General features: G+C 42.5%; 1 protein-coding gene across 4 annotated transcripts in view; it reads left to right on the top strand.

The window, feature by feature from the left end:
- The window catches only part of RANBP3 (RAN binding protein 3), a 54,968-nt gene that overhangs the window by 31,033 nt on the left and 2,880 nt on the right, over nt 1-21,055 (top strand). For 2 of the 4 annotated variants that reach the window (XM_087769703.1, XM_087769700.1), the window contains 11 exons: nt 1,133-1,198; nt 2,692-2,784; nt 3,906-4,009; nt 10,359-10,478; nt 11,131-11,234; nt 13,599-13,677; nt 14,583-14,685; nt 15,597-15,706; nt 17,675-17,795; nt 18,457-18,599; nt 20,578-20,758. In XM_087769703.1, coding sequence (XP_087625829.1) covers nt 1,133-1,198; nt 2,692-2,784; nt 3,906-4,009; nt 10,359-10,478; nt 11,131-11,234; nt 13,599-13,677; nt 14,583-14,685; nt 15,597-15,706; nt 17,675-17,795; nt 18,457-18,599; nt 20,578-20,758 — 1,224 coding nt within the window. Of the gene's footprint in view, nt 1-1,132; nt 1,199-2,691; nt 2,785-3,905; nt 4,010-10,358; nt 10,479-11,130; nt 11,235-13,598; nt 13,678-14,582; nt 14,686-15,581; nt 15,707-17,674; nt 17,796-18,456; nt 18,600-20,577; nt 20,759-21,055 lie in introns of all 4 variants that reach the window. The other 2 variants (XM_087769701.1, XM_087769699.1) reach the window with 1 other exon arrangement.

The following is a 21,055-nucleotide window of genomic DNA, read 5'->3' as shown; positions in this document are numbered from 1 at the left end:
ATCCACAGCCTTTCCCTCATCCGCTAAGCGGGCCACCTTGTCATAGAAGGAGATCAGGTTGGTCAAGCAGGACCTGCCTTCCATAAAGCCATGCTGACTGGGCCCGATCCCCTGGTTGTCCCGTACGTGCCGCGTGATGGCACTCAGGATGATCTGCTCCATGACCTTCCCCGGCACCGAGGTCAGGCTGACAGGCCCGTAGTTCCCCAGATCCTCCTTCCAGCCCTTCTTGTAGATGGGCGTCACATTTGCTAACCTCCAGTCATCTGGGACCTCCCCGGTGAGCCAGGACTGCTGATAGATGATGGAAAGTGGCTTGGTGAGCACCTCCGCCAGCTCCCTCAGTGCCCTTGGGTGGATCCCATCCGGCCCCATAGACCTGTGTGTGTCCAGGTGGTGCAGCAGGTCGCTGACCATTTCCCCTTGGATTATGGGGGCTTCATTCTGGGCACAGTCATTATGCCCCTAAAAGGAAACATTTTATAACTATACCTTGTAAGTGCTTAGGAACTCACTTTGTAACAGCTGTGGATTTATAAATATTATTTTTTTGAGATTTTTATATTTTACATAAAAGCCTTAACTGTAATGAGTACGAGCAAAGGAATTTTTTACATTCATACTATAAAACATATGGTAAAAGCTAATGGAATTACAAGAAACTAATACTAAGCAATGAAGTTTAACTTAATTTATGATAATTAGGAGTTGGGTGCTTGTTAGCAACTGTCATGGTCAGTCATACTTTTTGGTCGTCCGTCCTTTATTTTGAGTCTCACTTAAAACCTCTGTTAAGTACCTCTGTTAAACTGCTGTTAAGTCCTTCACAGAAGGAACTCCATTTCTCTTCTGAAAATGGTCTGTTTCGTGTTTCTCCTGAAAAACAATTTTGAATTTTTTTCTTGCAACAACTTGTCTTTCTGTCTTTGTGATGTATGTGTGGTGTGATGATCCCTGAAAATTTAGGCTTCTTTTGGAAGAAGGGCATTTGTTGTTTGGGAATCTCCTTCTGACTTTGGATATTTATAAAACTCGTGGGTTGTTACAATGGGAAAAGCATGAGAAATTTTGACTGATTGAACGTATGTAGTATGTTACAGCTCTGTCCTTGTAATTTGTATTTTGCCTCTAGAGGAAAAGAGCAGTGGATTCCGGCTGAAGCCACCAATACTTATCCATGGTCAGGCACCTAGTGCAGGTGAGTTCTTGTTTTTTGCACCAGTACAAAGAAACCAGTTCAAGCATTTTATTTATTTGGGAGTTTCCTGAAACTGCCGTTGTAGCTGGAAGGTGGCAATACCTGTGTTTATGCAGAAAAACAATCTTGTATTCTCCAGAGTGGTTACGCCCATATCCACTGTGTAATGACCTGGATCAGTTACGCATTTCTGAAAGGTAGCTCCCAGTTGTCTCTGCTTAGCATGCCTCGATTCAATTCTTGGAGTACTCCTGGGCTCCACGATCTCCATTCCTTTGGTAGCAAACTGGAGCAAAAGGGGTGCTCCAGGAGCGCACTGAGCGCGTTCCAGCCGTCGATGGGCACGCGGTCTGGGACCAGGCTAGAGCCAAGTCTGAAATGCCGTTCGCTCCCGCTTCCTCCTCTCCCCGGCTTTTGAAGGCAGCGGGGATGTCAGGTCCGTGATCCTGCCTGTCCTGCTGTACAGTCTGGCTCTTACTGGGTGTCCTGTTTGCTGATGTAGACCTAGCCAGTATGCGAAAGACATTAACATTACAGCTTCTTAGGAGTTTCAGAGAACAAAACAAAACTATTTTGGCAATGGGAGTTTTTATTTATTTTTATATATATATATGGAAACTGTTTATTTTGTTTGCAGGAAGAGTAGTAAACTTAAAAAAAGAACAAGGTTTTTGAGCTGACATATGAATGTTTGAACTTAGGATAGTTGTTATTTCGGGTGTTGTCATGTCCTTTGAATATGGAGCTACTTGCAGAATATTCAGCTGAGTTGCTATGAGTAACTTCTGTTGCCATATTTCATTGGATCAAGAGTTCATCTTTGTTTTGTTCAGTGAAGAAAACTGGAGCTTCTGGGATTGCCATAACATTCTAGAGTTGATGTGAAGATTTTTTTTTTTATTAGGTTGTTTAAGGTCAGTTGGCTTTTTGAATCAGAGCAGAATTAAAGAGTTGTAGTGCCATGTATCTTACTAGAGCAAACCAGAGGCCACATTAATTCAAAAAGCCAAAAAGTTGTTAAATGAGACAACGTGTAAGATTATTACACTAACAATACACTTGATTGTATGAAGGAAAAAAAAATAAAATCATTTACCAGTGTCTGGAAATAACTTCCTTGGAAGGAGAAAAGAAGACTTAGAATGTGTAGTTGAGTAATATGTCAGTGAATAAATAGGATTGCTTGTGTGCTGTTCATGTCTCTTACATTTTGACTTTTATTTCTGAATCATAAACTCTCCTTCTGTGCTTTCCTGGATAAAGCAGAGAATATATTTTAAAGTGTCTTTTAAGGCTAGGAATTTGTCTTCTCTATTTGGGGCTGGTTCTATTTTGAGGCTGAGTGAGGGATGGGAAAGAAGGGGGTGGAAGCTTTTTAAATGTCTGGTTTTCCACTGTATGTTCTGTTGGAAGCAGTTACAGAGAGGATTAGATGGAGTTGAATTTTTCAACTTTAAAGCTTTATCGCTCCTGAAAAAACTTTGTAATTGCAGGTCTCCCTAGCCAGAAACCGAAGGAACAGCAGCGAAGTGTGCTACGTCCAGCAGTATTACAGGCACCACAGCCCAAAGCTTTCTCGCAGATGGGTAAATAATGCTTTTGCTTTCTAGAATACCGCAGAGGGAGAAGAAAAATACAAAGTCTATTTAGTGTAGCGGTTTGTTTTTACTCAGTATCCACCTTTGTTTTGCTAGGTTTCTCTTTTCAGAAAAGAAACATCTTAAATGTTAAGTATAGCATATCTGTTGCATAAGGGATAACACAGTGGAACCTTCAGTTTTTGTGTAGGACGACTGTCTGACATTGCCAAGCCTCTAACTTTGGCCTAGTCCACGCTTGGTTTTTGGAATAAAAAGACTTTTAATGGTGGCAGCGTTGACCATGGTGTAATAAACTACTGCGTATCAGTCGAACAGTAGTGATAGACTTCAGCTACCTGCACGGTGATGTAAAATGCCTGAATCACTCAGAGGTGCCTCCAGGCTTGGGGACCACGTTGGAGTTGGGACTTTGAGATACGCTTCTAATTCTTAGTTTGGTCATGTGTATTATGCTTATTGTATTGCTACGGAATTTGATATAGCTAATAGAAATAGGCATGATTGAAAACTGGAAGTTAAAGCAAAAAAACTGTTCCAGGTGTCCATGTCTCCTAAACTCCTGTGTTTTCCCAGCCCCCTGCCTTTGTTATTTGGAAGTTCAGTTGAACTGAAACAGAAGTAAATTCAGTTAATGCTGAATCTGGCGTAGAACCAAACGTTTCTAGCTCGATTTCTTGGCATGCCTGTTGGCACAGATTGGACTCTACAGAGGACTTAATCTTGGGGTACAAATTTTCAGTGGGAGTTCAGTAAGTAAGAAGCTAGATGAGTCCAAAGAGGAGCCCTGCTGGCTGTGAACAGTATTAGATTGGAGCAGGGCGGTTGCTTGAATTTGTATGTGTTGAAGTCCCTGCAGCGTTCGTGTAGATTAAGTGACTTTTTGCTGACTTGGTTTTCTGCATTTGGAATTTTGATTCTGCTAAGAATTACTGAATTCTGGTCCTCCTGGCTCTTGCAAAATGCTATGGGAACTCTGTATTTTACATTGCAATGTTTTGTGGACTTAAATAAGAAAACAGCATGCAGTTTGCTATGGAAAACTTACTACTTTTAGGACAATCTAAATATCTAGAGAATTGCTGTCATTTTCTCCTTCCTTATTGCAGTTCTCAGCAGTGGCACCAATGGTGTAAATATCCCACCAGATTCTGCAGCCACATCAGAATCACTAAGTAATGCAACGCTGAAAAGTTCCGACTCTGAAGAGAAGGTGAGTTGGAGAAGGACTGGGAGGACATGCAAGGTGACAGACTTTAAAATAGTATTCTCTGAACAGAGTCTATTTGTTTAGTAACGTGAGTGCAGTTCATCAGTGATAGCCCCCTTATCTATCCATGCTGTGGTAGTGCAGTTTAGCTGTAGTAGTAGGTTTTATACTGTCCTAATAGTATGCTATGTTTATCTTTGCTAACTTGAGAACTGTAACAAAGATTTACTGAACCCACAGTTTAGGATGGTTTTTCAGACCTATTTTCCCACACAAAATATAAAAAAATTGCTCAATTCTGCTTCTGCTCTCATTGGTTCCTCTTAGTCCCTCTAGCTTTATTTCTAGTCTTGCTGTAAAGTCTTACTGCTGCTGTCAGGTCAGAGACTAGGAAGCTGGCTGCTCACGGCTTGGATAAGTGCACTCTGCGCTGGGTTAAAAACTGGCTGGACGGCTGAGCCCAGAATGGAGTGAATGGTGGTGAATGGAGTCAAATCCAGTTGGCGGCCGGTCACCAGTGGTGTTCCCCAGGGCTCAGTGTTGGGGCCGGTCCTGTTCAATATCTTCATTGATGATCTGGATGAGGGGATCGAGGGCACCCTCAGTCAGTTTGCAGATGACACCAAGTTGGGTGGGAGTGTTGGTCTGCTGGAGGGTAGGAAGGCCCTACAGAGGGACTTGGCCAGGCTGGGTCGATGGGCCAAGGCCAACTGGGTGAGGGTCAACAAGGCTCAGGGCTGGGTCCTGCACTTGGGGCACCACAACCCCAGGCACCGCTGCAGGCGTGGGGAGGAGCGGCTGGGAGCTGCCCATGTTGCACGTGTTCAGTCTTCCTTCTCAGACTGCCTAGCAGAAAGCGATTCCCTGCCTATGAATAGTGGCTTTACTGTTGTTGTCTTGTTTTCTAACAGTTGAATGTGGATGATGTTGGGAAATGTAAGGATGGAAAGCATACGGGCAACTGAAGCGAATAAGTAACACATAAAGAAGCTTAGACACAGGAGCTGATAGTGGGTGAAAACCCAGAGGCAGCAAATAAATTCCCTACAGGAAGTGGTGGAGGGAGAGTGCAGGTAACAAGGGGTGAAAAGCTTCAGCTAGAGGAAGAGGCACCTAAGTGCATGAAAAGTTGTTTATTTGGTATCTTGAAAGGAAAGTAATGAAATAGTTCCTTCTCTGTTCTGTGCAAAGTGTATCCAGTCCTTTCCTTCCTGCAGGTATTGAGCTAACTGTTCGTGTCTTGAGATACGTTGACTGAGAGCATGAGGAGGATGTTTGGGGATTTTGAGGCTTTGTGGGGTTTGGGTGGCTTTTTAGGTTTGGTTTTTTTGGTAGCTTCATTAGACAGTGGGTTGCTTTTTGATGCCGTGTTGAGCATAGAAGTAGTGTTGTTAACAATGCGAGAGTATGCAATGGTTTACTTGAAATTCAAGTATCAATTAATTTTGAAATCTGAATATCTGAGCAGAAAGACTTCAAGTGTTGAATGGCTTTTTAAGGTTTAGTGAAAGACTACAGCCAAAATTAAGTAGCAATAAATAAATGCATTGCATGGATCAGTGTGAAGTTTTTGTGGGACATGCTTGTTACCTCTGTATGTCATTAGAGAGACCCTCTCTACATTTTTAACATCCAGAAGTCCTCTTGACTTTTTTTTTATCAAAGTCCAGAAATACTGACCTGGGAGGAAGTTTTCTGATAGAAGAAAGCTCTTAAATCTAGATGTTAAGGATCGCTGAAAGCTAAATATTAAATGGTATAAAGCTTCATAACTGAACATTTGCAATTTTACCAAGGAGTGTGGTGGGATAGTCTTCATTGTCTTGGCATTTGTAGTCAGGATGGACCATCTGCCTGAAGCTTTCTAGAACAGCGATAAGTAATGGGAGTTCATACAGTAGTTGTGTTAAATGCTGGAGTCTCTCTGCAGAGTATTAGATTGCTTGATAAGAGTGAATGGTTACTTCTGGAATTGTTTCATATTAGTAATTGTATGTGCAGATCTGTGGCATAGACTTAAGGTACCGCAGAGGGAAAGCTTCCTGGCGAGGGCGAGCACGTGGTATTTTGCAGTTATGTATGAGCCTGATCTTCCCTTGTTAGAGCAGATGTGAGTCATGGTCTTATTTTGCTGGCAGAAAAGATTTTTCTTTGAGGTCTCTGTCTTGTTCTTATACAAGGTAGCAGAGTGGGAATGTTCTCTATCTGGTGGTTGTCCTACGCTGAGCATCTCTGTGGTGACCTGCACCTATTTGGGCTAGGCTCTGTCTCTGTCTTGAAAATCCCCAGGAAACTGCAGGAGCCCTGAGCAACATAGTCCTTAGATGGGTACAGGCTACAGCCTTCTGCTCAACCTCCCTTGACCGGTGGGAGAGTCTGGTGGCTGAAAGTCATCAGATGTGCAGGGAAGCTTGACTGGCTGCTGTTGGAGCCTGCCATGCAGCCCTTGGCCTTTCTGGCAGCAGGGAGGTACTGATCCTTATCCAGAAGGAGGATGAGCTGTTAAGGAGATCCTAGGCTAATGATTTTTCCTTTTGTTCAACAGAATGCTCCTTTACCCTGTCTACACCATTCAGTGGTGGAGGACTACTCCCAGCAGGCAACACTGGCCCATTTCTGACTACCAGCAGAAAAAGGATGTCTTTGAAATGCCAGAATTAGAATCTGAAGGCAGATGATACGGCTAGGTTATGCAAAGGTTATGTCCCTTAAACATAAAATGAGATTTGCAAAACTCCTTTGGACCCAGTCCGGTGTTGCTGTCCCACTGCTCTTTCCCCTGTGCAATGTGTGTGGAAAGTGCCGTGGCTGGCAGCCCATCTGAAGCACCTGTAGACAGCACCACCCTGCCTGAGAAGCTAACAGGAGGAACTGGAGATCTGTGTGCAGTGGCAGTTCTGTAACCTTACTGGGATCGCAGATACAGGAAGTTCACTTGGACAACTGGAGTACTGCATTGGGTACATATGGGCTTTTTAGGAAATAAAGCAGGAAAGACAAGAAGGGGATGGGTTCTGCTGTGCTCAGAGAAGCTGCTTGAATGCAGAGGCTTTGGTTTGGGAAAGGTGCTGAGTTGGTCAAGGCTTTATAGGTTAAGATCAGAGGAGAAGCCAACAAGGAGGAGATTTAAGGTGAACCTTCACTAGAGTTGGACCGATCAGGAAGAGAAAGTAGCTAAAGCCCTTGGAGAACTAGAAGCTTTACAATTGCAGACCTTGGTTCTATAGGGGAACTTCAAGTACTTTGGCACCTGATAAAATATCCTGGTAGAAATACTCTTGGAGATTTTAGGAGTAAGTTGAGGACAGTTTTCTTGATGCAGGTGCTGGATAAGTTGACCAGGAAGGTATTCAGCTGGACCTGGTGTTCACAGCAAAGAACTGCTTAGAAATACAACGGTTGAGAGTAGCTGTGGTTGCAGCAGCTATGAGATGGAGTTTGAGATCCTGAGGGAAGCAGGGAAGATAAGTAGCAGAATAAAGACCCAAACTTCAGGAGAGAAGACTTCAGCTTGTTCATCGAGCTTGTTGGTAGGATCCTGAAGGACAGAAGGGGTCAGGAGAGCTTGCTATCTTTATGGTCAACCACCTCAGAGAATGAGTAGTTTATCCCAATGTGCTGGAAATTGTGCAAGTGTGGCAGGAGGCCAGCATGGATGAACTGGGAGCTCCTTACATCCAGAAAGGGAGCGTGCATAAGTTGGGAAAGAAGTTGAGGTGCCCAAGAGGTATACAAAAGGATTGCCTGGATGTGTGGGGAGAGAACTGGGAAAGCCAAAGCTTAGCTGGAGTTGGAAATGACCAGGGATGAAAGGGCTGCAAGAAGGACTTCTACTGGTACATTAGCAGCAAAGGCAAGATGAAGGAAAAATTTAGGCCTGCTGCCAAATGTTGGAGGAAACCTAGTGATGAAGGACATGAAAAAAATCTGAGGGAGTCAATGCCTGTGCCTTGGTTTTTACTGGAGAGGCCTGCTGTCAGGTCTGCCAGGTCTCGTTTCCTAGGGGAAGTTTGGGGGAGTGATTTATTACAGTAAATTCGCCTGAGGACCATCTAAGACAGTTTGACACGTACAAGTCCATGGGACCAGATAGGATGCATCCGTGGGTGCTGAGGGACCTGACTGGTGTTACTGTGAGACCACTGCCTGTTACCAAAGTGTTGTGGTACTGTGGGAGGTCCCTGTTACTGAGGAAGAAGAGAACATGGCACACATTTTCAAGAAGGGCAAGAAAGAGGATCCAGGAAAGTAGAAACTGCTCAGCCCCTTCCTCTCCCTTCCTAGTGAAGGAGTCCTAAGATATGAAGCACCTTAAAGTGACTGAGAACAGCCAGCACGGATAAAACATGGTGACCAACCTGATTTTTTTTTTCCCCTCTGAGGCGATTGGCTGTGCAGAGAGCAATACTTGTTGATTTTGACTTCAGCAAGGTCTTTGGCATGACAGTATCATCGTCATAGCCAAATTGGAGAGACGTACTGGTTGGGTGGAATTTAAAGGGGGTGGAAGATTAGCTGACCCAGTCAGCTTCGAGGGTAGCAGTCAGTGGTTCAAAGTCTGATGGGCAGGCAGTTACTAGAGGCATTCCTTTAGGGCTGATATTGAGGTCAGTACTATTTAATGTTTGCATAAACAACCTGGCAAGGTGGAGTGAATCTCGTTAAGTTTGTGGATGCCAGTAAACTGAGGGAAGGGGAAAACGGTCAATATGTTGGAAGGCAGGGCCGTTCAGAGGGATCTCAGCAGGCTGGAAAAATGAGCCAAAAGGAACCAACCGACAGTCAACAAATGCAAAGTCCTGTACCGGGGGTGAGGTAACCCACGTGCCATAAGGACTGGAGAGTGGCTGCCTAGAGAGCAGCTGTGCAGACAAGTGCTTGGAGATCCTGCTGTTGCATGAAGGGTGTTGAGACAAGTTCTTCTGTACAGAATTTATTAGCAGGGTCTAGAGGTGATAGTACTACTTCTAAGGGTGACAGTTATTTTATTTTGGAGGAGAGCAAAAGGGGAAAGAAAAGGGAAAACTTCCCATGGGCCAGCCAAGAAGACAAGTGACGGGTTCCCCAGACAGGCATCTTCCCCTGGGCGTCCTCTCCAGTGGAGCAGGTGGCACCCCATAATACTCTTCCTATAGTAACTACATAGTTTTCATCAGGATATCCTCAGACTTCCTGCTGGGGTTTTTTCTGCCTATGATGCTGTTAATGCTGATGGGAGCTTGCTCTGAGGGGCTGCTGCTGTGTGCTGACGAGTTGTTAGGTTTTGCGCATGCGTATCGTTGGGTCTCCTAACGAAAATCAAAAGCTACAGGGTAGGAAATCAGGAGAGGGGACGATTCCCATGCTGGTTGCAGTTGCTTCCCAACACCACTATAGGGGTTTGCAGGTGCAAGGCTGTGAGTGTAATGGGATGAGAACTGTAGTATAAGAATAATAGGAGAAAATACTGCCATGGCAGCTGCAGTGAAAGGTTACAGAGCCGCTAATGGAAAGCAGGCTGCAGAGGTGCAGTAGAAGGTCCTTAGCATGGCAAAAGGTTCAGGAACCTTGAGGTCCTGCGCAACAGTGATGAACAAGTTGAACATGAATGAGCCGTGCATCCTTTTACTGATTAAGACAATGTATTGGGCTGCTTTACTAAGACTGCAGCCATTAGGTTCAGAAAAGTGATTATTCCCCTTTAGTTGCCACTGGGGGGTGGCATCAGGAGTACTGTGTATAGTTTGGGGCTTGCCAGTACGTGGAAGATAGTTACAAAGCACCAAGGTGACTAGTGGCTGGAGCACGGGATGTCTGATGAGAGAGTGAAAAAGCTGAGAATGTTCTGCTTGGCTGAGGGGAGGGAATTGCGTTGTTCTCCTCAACTGTCTGGTGGTGGGCTGTAGCGAGATAGAATGAGACTTGGAAGTGCCTACCAAACAAATGAGAGGCTGCGAGTGTGGGGAAGGGGGATTCCAGTTGGGTATTGGGACCAAACTGTCATATTCTGTGTAGTCGAACCCTGAACCAGGCTACGCAAACTAAAACTGCCATCCTTGAATTTTTTGAAACTTGACTGTATGAGGTCACAGGTAGCCTAGCGTAATTTTGAAGTTGATGCTGCTTTGAGCACGCTTTGGACAAAATGATTGTTAGAGATCTCCTTGAACCTTAACTATTCTGTGATTCGTTAAGAAAGATGCTCTAAACAACAACAGAGGATTTCTTTAAATGTAAAATTTGCCTGGTAGCTCTGGAGATGTTATTGGCTTGTCACTGTAAATGACTGTGTGACTCTCCATGTCATAACGTGTGGTTTTTGTTTAAAGAAACTCGACTACCTAGGCTAAAGCTTTCAATTTCTTTTCTTTAGGCAGGAGAATGTCAGAAAAAAGAGTCCAACAATACTTCAGATGATGACAACTGTGAGAAGGTGGAACTAAATGCACAGCAAGCATTTGTATTTGGGCAAAACTTAAGGGACAGAGTTAAGGTAAGCACGTGTTCGTTATCTTGACTAAGAGTTGATGTGTTGAGGATAAGAAGCAGCGGAACAGATCGTTTGTTGGCGTGAGCATTACACGCTGTTTATGAAGTACTTTGAAGCCACTGTGTAACAGGGTTAAAACTTCCATTTATATATGCAAAATTAGAAGCTGTGAACACAGTTCAGTTCGCTGTTTAGTAAAACTGGTCCTCCAGACATCTAATAAATACTACTCTTCAGTAGCATAAGAAGCTTTTTCAAAAATAAACACATCTACTGCCATCATAGGTAACATCTAAAGCTCAGCGAGATGTAATGTTTTCTCTTACCTTTTGGGTCAGAATTAAGTTGAAATGTGTTCCTAAGATGCTCTCATGCCACCAAGATTTCACAGAAAAGGTGAGAGAAGAAACACAGGGCAGCCTGGGTTCAAACCTGTGCGTGGAGCAGTTGGGTTGCATTGTTAGTACCTCCTGTTGAAGACAGGTTTTGCGCAGGTTTCCCAGCATAACAAAAGAAAGTGTAACACTGGGACGTAGGCTTGTATTGTTTTGTTGTAGAAAGTGTTTGTGGATGGAACTTTGTCTTGGGAAAGAACGAGCTGAAAATTTTGTGGCCAGTAGTTAAAACTGCCAATATGTACGTGTTCTTTTTACAGCTAGGAGATGAAGGCGATGAAACTGCCGATGTGCAGAATGCTGGCCTTCCTACATCAGACGTACCTTCTGCAACAAATTATTTTCTACAGTACATCAGCTCCAGGTGAGACTACAGGGAAACCTATAGGGCAGTTTTCCTTATTTCTGTGTTCAAAATTGCTTGTGATTCTGCTCTTTATTGGATGCAGGGTTCATACTGGGTCGGTGGGAACCCAGGCTTCTGGAGGATGAGGTGGCAAACTTCCGATGTGAGGGAATCCTCATGTCAAGGGAGGTGCACTTGACACCATTTACTTGACCAGGTCTTCACCAAAGCCTCTTCAGAAAACAACTAACAAGCATAAGATGAGAGAAGTCTTCTCATGAACAATTAGAAAGAAACAGTGATGGAATAAATAGGAGCTACCAGTAGAAAGCTGTAGAGATCTGTGCTGTATTTGTGTTGTTCGATATGTTTCATATATGATAAGGATAAAGGAAAGAATAGTTTAAAAAAAAGGTTATTTGTTCATGATGATAAGCTTTTCAGAGCAGTATAGAGGGCCTGTATGAACAAGCAGGAACCTAACTGTGGGAGGGATTTGAGAGAATTTCAGGTGAGGCAATAGCATCAGAAGAAATGTGGTGTAGGTACACATAAAGTGAGGCAGCCAGGCGAAGACTGTGCTAATTCTATATATGCAGTGGTGAGCTCTGAACTGACAGCCTTCTGAGGCTAAGATGTCGATACTGCTTTATGAAAATGTTAGCGCAGTAGTGGTCAAAAAAATCAAGTAGTGTTACAGAGAGCAGAAAACAGAAGAGAATTTCTTAGTACACAGAGCTGTGAATTCCAGTAATAACTGGAAAAGCATGGGGCGAAAATGCCACCGAGAGCAACAGAGTAGCGCGACATCTCTGCTCCTGGAAGAACCTGAGCTGCAGATTGTTTGAGGCCATGAAATAGTTGTAGGAAAAGCACCAGTGTGTGCTTGCCTTGTCCTTATAGTCTGCATTTTTAAGACCCTGTTGTTCACCTGCACGGCCTTCACCACAAAGCAGGCACTAGGCAGTTTTGCAGTCTTAATCCCTTATGACATTGAGGTTTTCAGATGATGCACTGGAGAAGCAGAGAACACCCCGGAGTGACGGTGGATGCCAGGTTGATGCCTTTCCAGAGACTCTGTTGGATTTTTTAAATCAGATTTGGCAGAGAATAACTTCTAATATGTGGGCTTCAAATACTGGAGTATTTGTTTATATCTTTCAACCCGTATGACAGCTACTGCCATATTTCGATTGAGTCTTCACTTTGGGAGGATTTATTCATGGCAGGTCAGTTGCCAGAAACCTACTTTTGGGTTTGCCTTTAAAAAAAAATAAGCATCTCTAAGCGGAGGTGGCTCTGGTTTTTAGCTGTCTGAGATGGCAAGACATTATGGCAGTTGACTTGTAAAAGGAAAACTGCTCCCTTTGTGTAACACGCTGCCAGTCCTCTAAAAATTGTAAATGTACTCGGTCACGTGGCAGATACCGGTAGATCATACTGAGCTCCCAGTTGGCATTTGGAGCTCAGAACTGTGGTGTTTAATTCCCTTAGTAGGCAAAACTTTTCTTCCCCTGAGGATTTCCTCTGTTCTTTGAATCTCCTTAATCAGAAGTAGCAACTCTACATGCAGGATTTAAAGGTTTGGTTCCGCTTGAATAGTGTAGTGACATGTGTGCCCCCATGTTCCAGACTTAGTGAATGCACGTAGGCTTGATTTCAAATGGTCTGCATTCTGCACGTTGGCTTAGTAAGCGTGTTGATGTCTTCGAGCGGTATGCCGGACGGGAAGGCAGGTGAACAATGACTTGAGTCTGTAAAATAGTAGAACTATTGTCCTTCCTAAATGGGATTTAAAATCTGTTCCTAAAAATGCCACGTGGGAGGAGGATGCTTGTTCTGTAAGGAAGATGTGAGGGCTGAGATCTGATCGTGAAACTTCTTGGGGAGGCTGGAGCATTGCAGCCAGACTCATAAAAGGTATTACTTGTCCCTGCTGTCTCTGCTTCAGTTATGATATTGCAAGTGGTTTTGTTTCAATTCTTTCCCTTTCTTAGAAAATTGACCTAAAAATATGTAGTGGTTCAAGTTTGTGCATGTAGAATACTGTTAAAAAAAAAGTATGTTATATGATTAAACAGTAAGCCCTCACTTAGCAGTTAGCATGGCTTAATATGTAATTAGATCTACAAAGGGAAGATACTTACAGTGACAAAATCATCTGCCATCGTTCTGGGAGAATTCTCACTCTGTAAAACCAGCATATGCTCACATGTTACTAAGTCGAATTAATTTTTGCTTATGTTTCTGTGTCAACCAGTGCTTAGTTTTTAAAGCCAGTGCCAATCGCTCGCTTTCTGAGGAATTTTGTCAGTAGAAGATAAACAGATATTTTTCTGACTTACAAAACCTGTTTTGGTTTGGGTTTTTTCTTTTTTTCAGTGTAGAGAACTCTACAAACAGTGCAGATGCATCTAGCAACAAGTTTGTGTTTGGACAGAACATGAGTGAGCGAGTCCTAGTGAGTATCCACTGCGTATGAAATGCTGTAATTTTGTGAGTAGTTCGCGTTATGGATTCTCACTCAGGAATTTTGAGACCCTTTAATTGTCCTTGTCACTGGAGCATGGCTTGCTTTCGGTGGTTTCCCTTGTAGGTAACTTATTTTGAGTGCAGCGTGGGGGTTTAATTGTGAGCTATTGTCTGCAACAGCAGTTGCTCTCCAGGATTTCCCTGCCAAGCTCTGCTGGTGTAAGGAGGGTGCCTTCTCTGGAGTGCGTGTGGTTCGCAATTCCACGCAATTTATGGCACAGCTTGCTTCTTTAAATGGCTTCTTCCATATAAGTATTTGAGGGTGTTTTATGTTTGCTGTCCTCCAAATTGAGCAAAGGCCAGTTACCGGGCTCCCCCAGTGATGGGACTCCAAGCTCAGCAGTAAGGCAGCCGCCCCGGTACCGAGGTGTGATTCAGGAAATTCTGGTTATTGCGTAAGCTGTAACTTCTAGTGCCTCGCTGTTCCCTGCTGTTGTTTTTATTGCTACGCTGGTACAAAAGGGAAACACTTAATGCTCTCCATTCATACCTGTCTCGCCGCTGAGCAGGGAGTTCAGTCAGGTATGCCTTGGGTTGAACTGTAGCTGAAATTGGTTTGCTTTGTTGAACATAACTTCAAAATAAGGGTTGAAAATTGGTTTCAGTTCAGGGGAAATTAATTTGAACTTGTTTTCGGGTCATGCTCCATTCAGTTCCATGGCCAGGGTAGTAGGAGAGCTTTTACTGTGAAAGCATGTAATCTGTGGGATTCTTCTTTTGCCGCATGGTTTATAAACACTAGGGCTTCCCTCAGTGATTGATCACTAGTCTTGTTCTGCAAAATTTAGTGTATGCTACCTCTCTTCTGTTTACTTCCTCTTCTTTTTGCGATAGAGTCCACCAAAATCAAATGAAGGCAGTACAGAGAGTAATAAGGAGAACGCTGCTACAGAGTCTGGGTCTGAATCATCTTCTCAGGAAGCCACACCAGAGAAAGGTGAAAAACACAATATTATTTTTGGAACGGTAGATAATCCTTGTTTAAATAATTGCATTTTTCAATATCCTGTTACTTTATAAAACCAACATTTTTAGGTTGCCTTTACTGTCTGCTGTAACCGAAGATACAGGCTTGGGGTGGGAGGTGATGTGCTGGATGCTATAGATTCTCTTGTCCTTTTGTCTTTAATATTAAACATGTATAGGCTACATGTCTGTCCTCTGTGGTACTGGGAGTATCTTCAGCAGAATGAAAGTAGAGGGAATGAACAGAGCAGGTACTTGGACCTACAGAGTGTAGAAGAAATGTGGCAAGCTGGTTTTCAACAATCGTATTGTACTTCCAGTGACTGAAGGTCTAAGTCAAACATATATTGTATTGAGTGGGTGCACCAAATGTGTTGCTTGAACCAAGAACCGTTTGCTGGATTCTAGACTTCTGTGACTCTTCAGATTGGCAAGATTTTCTGGACATGCTGGGAGCTATGGGTTTTCTCCAGCAAACTGCTTGCAAGCCAAAAGAAAAGTGGAAAACGAACCGTGCTGTACATGTGTAGGCACAACTGCATAGCTGGCAGCAGCATTGGTTCTGCTGGAGCACCTACAGATACGCAGGTGTCCATGTGTTAGCAAAGGTTTTGAAATATTGTCTGCGGGGACAAAATTTTTCAATAACTTACCTCTTCTGTCCCTTGTGTCGTCTTGTGCTTTTACAACAAGTCTTAAAAGACAAGCTTTAACTTCTGCTTTAAATTTCCGTCCTATTTCTAATGTTCTGTTAATGTCTGTCTTCCGTAATTTCTTTCTCCGAATTCTGGTATACTTGTGTGAGACCTTTATGAATCTTACAAAATTATATGCTAATCATTCTCAAACTTTCAAAATGTTGTTCAGCTAATAATATTTCAGAATCACTGGCAGAGTCTGCAGCAGCCTATACTAAAGCAACAGCAAGGAAGTGTTTATTAGCGAAGGTAGAAGTGATTACTGGGGAGGAGGCTGAAAGCAACGTGTTACAGGTAAGAAACGGCTAAAGCAGAGGAGCTTTGAGTTCATGGGGATCCACGTGGCTGTCCAGTGCACACCACCTGAGTCCCTACAGCTCAGCCATCCTCCATGTGTCTAATGTACTTTCTTGTGTTAAAATGCAAACTTTGGATGTTTATTTTCAGATCCTTACTTTATTCAGAAAGAGAAAATTAAGAAACAACAAATTTTACTGTTTGGGCCATCCAGACAAATCTTAAGCATACTTTCCGGAATCCATCACGTAAAAGTTTCTACCTCCTACAAAACAACTATTTGAAGAAAATTTAAATGAACGAAATATTTTTAAGTTCTTCAATTATTGTGCTACTGAAGATTTTTTTAAAACTCAGAATGAACTATTATGCCAGCAATCTAGTTTCTTCTGCGTAGCAGAAACCATAAAACAGCACTCAGGAATTTGTCTTGAGGTACTTAATTGAATTAGTGACGTTTTAGAAGGACATTCGGTCATGACTTAGACTCCTGATTCTAATCGTGATTTATTTAACATTGTAGTTATTCATTAACTTAAATACACTTATTAACTTCAGTATGTCCTTAAGAAAAATGGGCAGGGTTTTCATGTAAAACTAAGTGGCATATATATTTTTTTTCTTCCTCTCTTTATCCTCCAATTATAGGTTTTTTTTCTTGAGATCCTGTAAGCTTCTCAGAACTTGACCTGCATTATTTTTTAATGCTAGCTTTTTGTCCCTGCAGACATGCTGGCCTATTCTGACACCAAAGAGACGCGCTGTGTCAGTAACTAATGCGGATCAGTTACACTTGTATTATCCTACAAAATAATAGTCTATAACGTTTGTCTTCTCAGACTTCTTTTTACCAGACGTGAACAGTCTTTAAATATCTGCTCTGGTACTTTTTCTATTTCTATACAATGCAGAAACTCCTGGATGCTTCACGTAATCGAACAAGACACTGGAGAGATGAAAGTCCTGTTTCGTTTAGGAAAACAACAACTTTTAGCAGTTGTATACTTAATAGAGGATGGATTTGTGTGAACATGTTGTGACTTAACAGACCTCTCACCCAACTTCTGTTCTTTTTTCCTATGAAATTTAACGCACTGGGATCCCGAGTGGGACTTGTACAGACAGAACTGTGAGAGTGTTGCAGAAATGGAGTATGCAGAGCTAGGTGTTCTGTGTTGGAGAAAATGAGAGAAATGGAGGGAAGGAGAAATGGAAATACGTTCTCCACCTAGTGCATGCAGATATCTGGGGAACTGGAGGGGTGACGGCTTGAAGTACGAAACCTTGGCAGTGACGATGAAGAGGGGGATATAAAGTAGAGATGTTAAGCAGGGCAGGAGAAAGGGAGCTTTTAGGGGCAGCAGGAACAGTCCTGCCCTTGGGAAGTCCAAGAGGTGTACTTTTTCAAACTGATGAACCAGGAGGGCAGGAGAAATACCTCTTGTTTATTCATGGCTTTGTGTGGGTCAGGCTTTATGAATGGATAATGAACTAACATGTTTGTTCATCCTTTCTTCCTTAATACAGGAAGAATTTTGCTTTTCTTTCATTGTGCTGGGTCATCCCAGCAACAAATACCACCTTCAGTGGTGCAAAGTGTACCTAAGACTTTTGAAAGAATTGACTGATTTAAGGCTATAGATGACTCTTACCTGGTCTCTTATCACAACAAGTTTCCTCTGTGCAAGTTTGTACCTTATCTGAAAATTGTTCTTGTTTTATCTTGAACACAGGTATTCTTTAAGAATATCTACATTCTGTTAATAAAACCTTAGGAAACCAGATAGCGTATTTTGAGGAATTTATTGCAAAATAGAGGGCGACTGCTTTGGTTTCCGCAGCTATAAACGGTTTAAAATTCCAGTATGAAATCTGAGGGCTTTTTAACCAGCTGTAGGTGACTAAATATGAAATATATTATTACTTCAATCAACCACTATGCTATAGAGATATTTTCTGTTACAGATTCAGTGCAAGCTGTTTGTATTTGATAAAAACTCTCAGTCTTGGGTGGAAAGAGGTCGAGGACTTCTGAGACTCAATGATATGGCCTCAACAGATGATGGAACATTACAGTCTCGGCTGGGTAAGAGGAGCCAGGGGAAATGACGTCCTGGATGATAGTGCTGTTCTTGTCGGATGCTTCCATGACATGCAGCAGCATCCACTTTAGGTTATGAATTAGCTACAGCAACTCAGAAAGCAGTTTGGACCTTTTCTCTTGCTTCAATTTATGAGCATCTCTTCCAAAGAGAGTATCTTTTGTTATCCTCCTGTTGTAGCAAATGTTCCAGTTACTTTCCACACCCCCCCCCCCCCCCCCAAAGTGAGCTGTATTTAGCAACTAGAATATTTGACTAGAAATTTAGGGTAACGTTATTAAGATCTGGGCTCTTTGCTTTTTGGGGATGGGGTGCTTGAGGGGGGACGTCTCTTTGAATAGGGCACGATTGTTCAGACTGGCAGGAATGTGCTTTAGCCTGGGATTATCAGCTCAGATCCAACCACTGAACTTTGACGTATTAACATATAAGACTTTGGACTAAATATCTTTAGACGTGACTGATAATCTTTAAGAGCCTACGTTCTTCTGGTTAACAGTTGTGACAAGATTCCTGTTTTAAGGGCTTTCCCTTGATAGTCTTTGTAAAGAGACTTAAACACTCGCGCAATAAAAAGCCATCTGGGCTGTTTTGAGCTTCCTGTTGTGTCTTTTTCCACCTAACTGATTTGTATGTTGGCTTTAGTGATGAGGACTCAGGGGAGTCTCAGGTTAATCTTAAATACCAAGCTCTGGGCTCAGATGCAGATTGATAAAGCCAGTGAGAAGAGTATCCGGATCACCGCCATGGATACAGAGGACCAGGGAGTTAAAGTTTTTCTTATATCAGTGAGTACTGTTTTTTGTTTACATCTTAACCTTCCTACTAAAATTGGTGCTTGCTTAAGTTGTAGCTGAGGTAACATTCCCATTCTTCTTTGCGCCCTGCCTCCTCACCACCACCCCCTTCCCAAAGACAAGAGGCTTGGCAGACTTTGCTTGTCTGAAAAGCCTTACTAGTTGGGAAGAAATTCCACATAAAAGGCTGCTCTAGGAAGCCAGATTGTCCAAAGCATTGACCATGGTGTCATGGGATTTGTTCCACGCCTGTTAAGACTGTAACTGTAGTTTAAGAGTAACGCTAATCATTTTTTGTTATCAAGGGAAACAGATATTTCATAGATTTCTATGTAGTAGGTTAACCAAAATTAGATCTGCTGGAACTTGTAGCATGAGAAAGTTGTCCTTGTCTGTCTGCAGCGTGGGTGGATGTATAGGTGCTCGCTGGAAGTGAAACACTACATATCTGTCAAGAACATTGTGTTAGTAGCTAAGGGTAACACATTTTAACTTTGATTTTCTTTTAATACAGAGTATTCCAAGCAGTAGCAGGACAGTGAAAGTGATTTCTGTGCTTGCTAAGTGGGGAAACAGGAATCCCAATTAGAATAACTAAAACACTTGGGGGATTTTGATACAGTCAGCAAGAAAGAGAGGTCATTCTCTAATGTCTGCTGAGAGCGCTCACAGATTTTGAGAGGTCTGAACACATTCTTTTGACTTACACTGATTCTACGCGAGGGGTTACTAAGGAATTAAGTGTTCTTATGGATCAGAAATTAAGAGAACAGCAACAAACGGTCGGCTTCCCCTGTGGCACTGGGTTTGCAGGACTGGGATCTGGAGTCCCAGAGTGGAACTTAATGATACTGAATATCCACTGATGAAGAAAAAGCAGTGAAACTAATGGATGACTCTTCCTCAGTGTTTTTCTAGATTTCACAAGTTTGAGTTGGTCTGTCAACAAGTTGTTCACTATTTATTTTAGTATTGATAAAAAGTATCGTATATGGAATAGCTTATTCACTACAGCTCGTTGCAGGGGAATTCTGCAGATAGAGAGGTGACAGATTTAAGTGACAGATGAGGAGGATGGAAACAATTTTTTATGAAAAGAATCTGAGAAGTGGGATCATTACCTGACAGCTGACTTGGGGTAGCGGTAATAGTAGTTGATATGAGGTCTTCATTGCTATAGTGAAGACAGGGTTTCATAGTATTCAGAAGGGAGTTCCCTTTTAAATAATGTCCATTAACTACTTAGTTCAATAGGTCTAAAACTTGATTCTTTTGCAGGCATGAAGTCGCCATTAACCTTTGAGAGTAAAAAAAAAAAATATTCTTGGACAGGTTGTCACAAATGCTTCCTTCTAAAACAGCTGACCAGTATAAAAGAGAGTGTAAAAAAAAAAAAATAAATTTGAATAATCACTTGCCTGATTGCACATCCATTCAGTTTGCACATTATATCTTATGTTGAAATTTTAGGTCAGTGCATCATGAAACAATTAAGTGACTTGATTATGAGTAACTAATATGTGAAGTTGAGTGACGAACCTGGAAAAATCTGTGCAAGACAAACTTTTTAATTAAAGGTCTTTTTGGCGTGAGCTTTTGGGGGCGTCGGGAAAGCTGTGTGACTCGCGGGTGAAGAAGGTTATATAAAATCAGCCTTTATATAAAAGGTGAAGAAGGTTATATAAAATCAACCTTTATATAAAAGGTTATATACGTCCCGGTTATGTTAGCCAGAGAAAGTTGGCGCTGAGCAGAGAGGAATTTACTCTCGCCATCAGAATTTAGTATATCTAGCCTCTTGCTATGTATGCCACAGCCCATTCTGACCTAGTGTGAAAAACCCTACATGAGAAAACTGAAAAGTAGACTGTGAAATTTGGCATGACTGGGGTGTATTACGTCAGCAGTGGTTTAGTCTGTTATAATTCCTTGCACCTTTTTCTTGTTTCTGAACACTAAAAAAATGTAGGCAAGCTCTAAAGATACAGGGCAGTTGTATGCTGCATTACACCATCGGATCTTGGCCTTGCGGAGTAGAGTGGAACAAGAGCAAGAAGTCAAGAATGTAGCGCCAGAGCCAGAGGTAACGCAATCAAATGAGGAAGACAGTGATGATGATGTCATTGCGCCTTCAGGATCAGTTGGAAGCGGTAAGCAAGAAAGACAACGGAGTGTCCTGTTTGCCATACATTCTTCTCTGTTCTGGAAGGCAGACTGTCCTCTCTGTAACTGTACATTATAGATGTACGTCTGGCCTGTTACTTCTCACAGGTGTTTGTGGAATAGGACTCGTTGCATGAATTGCCTTTTTGAACGCAACTGTTTCTTGGTACTTCTTCAAACTGATTAAAAAGGCCCTTGTGCTGCTTCTCTCTGAGTTACGTGTCGTAGTTTAGCAGATGTTACCTGTGCTTCAATTAGTTCTAGTTTTGTTTACAGGATTTTTA

This window comes from Nipponia nippon, unplaced genomic scaffold, assembly GCF_047370975.1.
Source record: "Nipponia nippon isolate SJK-2023a ecotype South Korea unplaced genomic scaffold, ASM4737097v1 scaffold_31, whole genome shotgun sequence".
Lineage (NCBI taxonomy): Eukaryota > Metazoa > Chordata > Aves > Pelecaniformes > Threskiornithidae > Nipponia > Nipponia nippon.
This window is presented reverse-complemented; position numbering and strand designations above follow the sequence as displayed.